At 42.3% G+C, this 6,361-nt stretch overlaps 1 protein-coding gene across 1 annotated transcript; it reads right to left on the minus strand.

Annotated features, from left to right (window-relative positions):
• Positions 1–20: 20 nt before the first annotated feature.
• LOC111273143 (uncharacterized) lies at positions 21–6,126 on the minus strand. The gene is made up of 4 exons (XM_022854824.2): positions 5,649–6,126; positions 5,308–5,473; positions 4,678–4,923; positions 21–4,340 (listed from the first exon to the last, which is right to left on the minus strand). The coding sequence occupies exons 1-4, from the start codon at positions 5,743–5,745 to the stop codon at positions 4,253–4,255; spliced, it is 597 nt and encodes a 198-aa protein (XP_022710559.2). The 5' UTR covers positions 5,746–6,126; the 3' UTR covers positions 21–4,252.
• Positions 6,127–6,361: the final 235 nt, after the last annotated feature.

Genomic DNA, 6,361 nt, shown 5'->3' on the forward strand with positions numbered 1-6,361 from the left:
CAAAACATACTTATTTTCAATACGTATATATATATATATATATATATATATATATATATATATATATATATTATCCACAGAAATTCTGTTGATCGCTTCCTTGCTCATCCGATCGCCGTCTTTCGGATCGCGGGCAGGCGGTGGGAGTCCGAGGAAAGACCTCTTCAGCTCGGAAAGGCACGTGCAGAATGAAGTTTGTCCTCTGACATTCGATTTATATTTGATACGCCTCCTTGCCTAAATACTCATCCACCTTCCTGCTTTTATTTGTTTTACAATGTCATCATCGTATCTGAGTACTTTCCAACGATTTAGATTCAGTGTCAGATTTAGTAAGAAAATTAGAAACTGCTACTCGCGCAGAAGAGAGCAGTAAATGAATTCACACGCCATTACGATAATCTGATTGGACATAGCAGCGCGGCTTGAGGTCAAGCCACGAGCCGAAAACTCGGTCCCAACCGCCTCTGGACTTGCGCTCTACAGGCCGCAGCGTCACAGCGCATGAGCCTGGCGATACAATATCAGTCTTTTCCGACTTTGTCCGACTCAGTTTAGAAATACATATCCCTCTTCGGAAACATTTCTGGAGGAGACTATTGCATTTGATTCAGCATCATCGCCCACGTGTTAACGGCCTTTGCTAGATAGGTTATAGTCGGTTTTTTCAATTTCGTATTGCACAAGTATGTGCGTGTGTGTGTGTGTGTGTGTGTGTGTGTGTGTGTGTGTGTATATATATATATATATATATATATATATATATAATGCAATACTTTATCTAAGATTTTTCCGCCGGTATCAGTTATTGTTCAATGCCGCTTGCAGTCGGGTGCCCGAATGTACTTTTGTCTTTATTTTAACTCGGCAAGGGTAAACGTTACAACTCTCACGCGGTTTGTTTAGGTGGAGGATACAAGGACGTCGTATAACCCCGATGTTGGTTCGAACAGAGGCTTCGCAGTGTCGAAGAAGTAATAGAGCACCTTATTTGTGTCAGCATTTCTAGTTGCTGATCCCGTGTGTGGCGGCGTCTTCAACCAAATCGCATCGCATGTACAATAAAATTCGTAATACAGGTTTCTTTCTTTCAAATAACTAGAGACGTTAACGTTAAATGTGCACTGTGTACTAATATATAGCTCCTCTCCATATAGCTATCGTTGCCACAGCTTGGGATTCAAGTGATGAAAAGCCCCCGTATCCGGCAATATTTTCCTTTGACGTTGTGTAACAACCCTAACACACGCTCGATTTCTGAAGCGTACAGCCTAGTCATGGCCGGCATTGAATTTTGCCATGGTAAACGATAATGCCGATATCGAATCAATACAAACGTTTTCTAAGCTATGCCGCGTCTCACGCTCGCTTCAGAGTGTCTTGCATTGCGCCTACGAATTTAGACACATCTATTGTCGATTATGAAGCTGATTTTTTATTTGCTGTACTTACGGCAAATACTTACTGTACCTCCGTGGCTTTCAATCAGGCCGGCATTTGCCATCGAAATCCAGTCCGTTTCAAGGAAAAATTATTGCACTGTCACCATGAAATAGACAGAGTTTGACTCGGTTTGAGAACCGGCACAGGAAATTGTCCCAGGACAAAAAACTTCTTTGTGTGTTTTCAAGCTAACCGCACCCTAAAAACCTTCAAGTGTTTTTCAGCGGCCAGTCATAATGACATTTTAGCTATTTTTACAGTTTTTGTTGTCCATATAGAACACGATGGATTGTCTTGAGAGTCTCGCAGACCACACCCGAAGATTTTAGGACAAACTACAAATCGACTGTGGTCCGCCCTGAAATCTTTTGATGTCGTCTGCACTTCTCTAAGCCTATCGTAACCGCATGCTTTGAACTAATATGACTAAAACTTGACGTTTCTCAGCCTGAAAGAGGGCACTCCGATATTGCAGATTATAAAGAACACACTGTAGTAAATATGATGCGTCTCCATACGGAAACCAATAGCTGACTATTAGAAAGCATCTGATTTCTGTTTTCGTATGGTGTATATGCCGACGGTTTTCATCTTCGTATATTAGATATAATCTCTGTGTAGAAATCAGTGCCTTTAGCTTTTTGATCGATGCTGTTATTGGACGATGCCTTATTGTCGATTTAACTGTTCTTTTTTCGTACTTGGGTGTTCTTTGCAATTAGCGGAAATGCCAATTTCAGGATCTCCATCGTGCATCAGTTGAGGTGGTTCTCACGTAGGTGTTGTATTCACATATATTGATTATCTGTGTATATGATTGACTATGTCTATGATTGACTCATGGGATATTAATCTACCAACAAGCAAAACCTGCTGTTGGTCAAATCTGCTGAAATGATTGGCTCGATGCGATTATCTTAGGGTCAACTTAGGACCTGCCCATAGGATTGATGGATCGTGTCCGATTGCGGGCACTTCAAAAGTTTGAGTCCTACTTGAAAGACACCCTCATTGCTCGAATATAACATTCACAATACAAATATAAACTCGTAATAATTCAATAATAATTGTGTTACTAGTAATAGGAATATAAGTCGAAATTATACTCAGTAGATAGAATTTGTTCTACTAAGAACAACATCATCGATACCAGCATCATCAGAGGGTTTGTTTACAGTTATTGACCTTAATTACGACATCGTTTTGCCACTGTTGTCGCCGTCATAAATTGTCATCCTATTTGTCGTGCTTTCCTTTGTATCAGCTTCATGTCACGGTGGCATCGCTAGACATCTACGGGAGATGATCACATATCTGCTTAATTTGTTGTATTAGTTAATGTTCTGTGTGGCGGCGACCCCATCGCCGTTCATTTTCTCTTTCAGCCGCGTTCTTGTTATCTATTCATATTTTGCGTCACGTAGTGCGCCTATTATGTGAAGGCTTGTCCTTAAACTGTTGTCTGCCTATTTGTCCTTCCGACTCAGTGTTTAATATACAACATACAAGACTAGCTCGCCTCTTGCTGACGCCTCTAAACTGCTTTCTAGAACTTTGCTTTTTTCCTATACAGAGATCGTACAGATTTCATCTTTACTTTGCGCTGGACACTATACACCTCGATACCTTACGGTGTCAGTTCTGCTACTAGATAGTTCTGCATTTACGTCTAACGTATCCGAAGACTAAGTATTTTGGGTGATTTTCTTGTTTTCGATAATGTTTCTCCGATTACCCGATTGTGATGTTATATGTTCAGCACGTCTGTTTTTTTCCTGTTAGCATAGGACTGGAGCTTAGTTCTTGGATACGCCCGAGGGGTTCCGCTTTTTATTGCAGGAAGAATTCATTGTACAATCGGAGTAGTGTGACTGAGTCGTGGCACCAAGGCCAGCGAAGTTACCTTCGTAGCGAAGCTAAAAAGGTAAACCTAATTGGGTCTGTTTTCAGGTTGTACGTTGCAAATATCGTTTGTCATGAGAGATGCAGACTTTCGGGCATGCAAAACAGCTTCGCGCCTGTCTAGTTAGTTTGCCATGATAGTGCCGGTTTGCGTAGTGCTACATACGAACTTACTGGATCTTGATATGTTATTTGTATTTACGTCCCTGTATCTTACGTAGTGCACATAAGGCATCTGCAGAATTATACAGGTTCTTCGAACACCATAATCAGGTTACATGGTCGTTAGCCTATTCTTTTTAGGTTGTTGGCATTGTCGATGTTGTAGATGCTATTGCTGTTGGGGCATGGGGGCTGATCTATGTTTGAGGCGTTCCTTCGATTTCTCGACTTATACAGATGATTCTCGATCGGTTAACTGTCCAGTGAATGATATACGTGCCATTCCCTCGAGTTCGCATATGATGGTTTGTCGAGTGTTACGAAAAACTAAGTACTGATCATTTTGCTAGAGTTTGAAAGCGTAAACATATGCTTTTTACTAACTAGCTAGTATACAATATATTCATAATTCTGATTATGTGTTTAAGACTACACGAAAAGCAACGCCACACTCAATTTGTGGTACGTCACCGAGTTCATACTGCCTCGGCAGGAAGGGGCCTGCAGTTGAACTACGCTCTATTGATTCATTAAGGAACTTAATACGATGAAACGTACGTTCTGTTTCGAGATGATGAATCGGTGCATTTCGAATCGTCATTTTCTCTCTCGTAAAGGAAGAAACAAGCGGGGGTTTGCTGACTACACTGTTACTCGGGCCATATCGTCGGCGTCGGCCAATTTTTATAGGCTTAGTTAAGCCGGTTGCTTCATAATCTTTTACGTAGATTTGAGAGGTTCACTGCTAATCCTGGCGTTCGCCAAGTGTCGTCGGTGTGCATATGTCGCCCGTGCCAGTGATAAGCGCTTCCGAAACCGACGTCTCCCCATGACTGAAAACCAGCCGATCGATGCATAAGACTCATTGAAACCACAATTGTAATTATCATCGACATTACGTGACAAGATCTATGGTTTATATTGTTAATTAATGCTCGTAATGTTCTTATCATTTTGAACTATAAATTAAGCCGTTCTGCCATGTAGATAATATAATGCGTAGCACATGAGCAAATAACACGCCACGCGTATTATACGAAAACAAAGAAAACATGCCATATTCACAGCAAGATAGATATCTTTAAAGTGAACTCTTCTGCACACGGAACATTGCTATACTTGGCAAAAGGATGTCACAACTGCTATTCGCAGATCAGAAGCTTTTCATACCTGTTTGCTTGTCTGAGCACAATGTCTCTGTGAGAGGTACGCATGTGTCTCATAAGGGTGGCTTCTTTGGCAAATTTTTTCTGGCAGTGGGAGCAAGTCAATGGGCGGATCTGCAGATGGATCGATCGCAAGTGACGATTTAGGTCCCCACGTTGCGAAAAGCCCTTTGGACAATGTTGACAGAGAAATGGCTTCTCCTTATTATGAAATCTCTGGTGCGTTACTAGGTCCGAGTGACGAATGTAGCTGAAACAGAAGCGACGGTCACAGCAGAAACATCGGGAGCACTTAATTTAAGATATAAGTAGTGAAAGGAATTTGCTTAGCCTTTGTCTATACGGTCTGTTCTAATTTGGCCTACCGGCGACTGCAGTAATTATTAAAAACTCAAGAGGCCCTTACATCTGTCCAACCGTAAGGACTTAATACTTCAGAGTTGCAGGAAATATTTAAGACCAGATTCGGCTTAAATGCAAACTGATTTGCCTATCGTCAGTCATAAGCGACAGTATACCCTATCAAAAATAATATGCGGTCGTGGTATAAGAATCTCTCACTGTTTCCAAAAAGAGTATAAAACAATTATATCCCCATAAAGCTTATGGCCGTTAAAAATGTTTCAGTAGTTACCCTTTTCCGCAAATGTCGCAACGATGAGGCTCGGTTCCTGCGTGAACGTGCAGGTGTCTCGTGAGGTCGCACCGCTGAATGAAACTCTTGCCGCATTCATCACAGTGGAAACGCTCGTCTTCTTCAGAACGAACCGTGTGAATCTTCTGATGTCGAGTATAATTGCCTATTGCAACAGTGCCATCCGTAACCAACAAAGACGATGAGGCAAGCTCACTCTAGCTCACTATCAGTGTATGTAGTCTAGCTATCATGTAGGTAACTAGTGCTAAATCATTTGAGGATACAAAATTGGATACAATGTTATTTTCGGGATTGCTATACTAATACAGAAAACCGACCTAGCCGATTAAATGTGGCTGTACATAGCTTGCACTGAAAAGGCTTCTGGGCCTTTTTGTCTGATCCTGGACATCCGACCCCGCCTCCGCTGCCCATTCCTCCAACGGTTGTCAGTGCTCCGCCGTGTCCAGTTTGTAAAGCCAGGCCTTGACCAAGCAGCGAGATATTGCCTAGACTCAGCCCATTTAACCCATTAAGTCCGCTTAGCCCCAGAGAGCCAAGCGACAACTGAGCTTGATTCAGCGTCAGTGAACCCTCGCTGCCGACGCCGCGAACGCTCAACTCCTTTACTGCACTGCCATCCTCCTGAACAATCTACGCTTGGAAATCGTCCGACAGAAAAAAAGAAATGACAAAAACACGTAGTTGATTAAACGTCACAAGAACATAGAGACAATGCTGTCAAAGAGTCTTTAAAAAAACCGAAAGTCGTTAGTGCTTTCTGAGACAATTCCGTTTGAACGATAACTCGACGATTAGGTGAGAATTATAACGTTAATGAGCACTGCGCTCAGAAAAACTGACCCCGATCTTGTAAATGGGTCGCGCGCCTCATAGTACAGTGGGTTTACTTTTTGATGGTCATCCTGTTACCTGTAGCTTGACGGTTGGCGTCTCAGGCACGAGAAGTATATTTCCGAATAGCACAGGCTCTCCTGCGGAAGCCACGTTAAGCACATGGTGGCCGGATGTACCGGATACACCGTTAAGG

Source organism: Varroa jacobsoni, unplaced genomic scaffold, assembly GCF_002532875.2.
Source record: "Varroa jacobsoni isolate VJ856 unplaced genomic scaffold, vjacob_1.0 contig05044, whole genome shotgun sequence".
In the NCBI taxonomy this organism is placed as follows: Eukaryota; Metazoa; Arthropoda; class Arachnida; order Mesostigmata; family Varroidae; genus Varroa; species Varroa jacobsoni.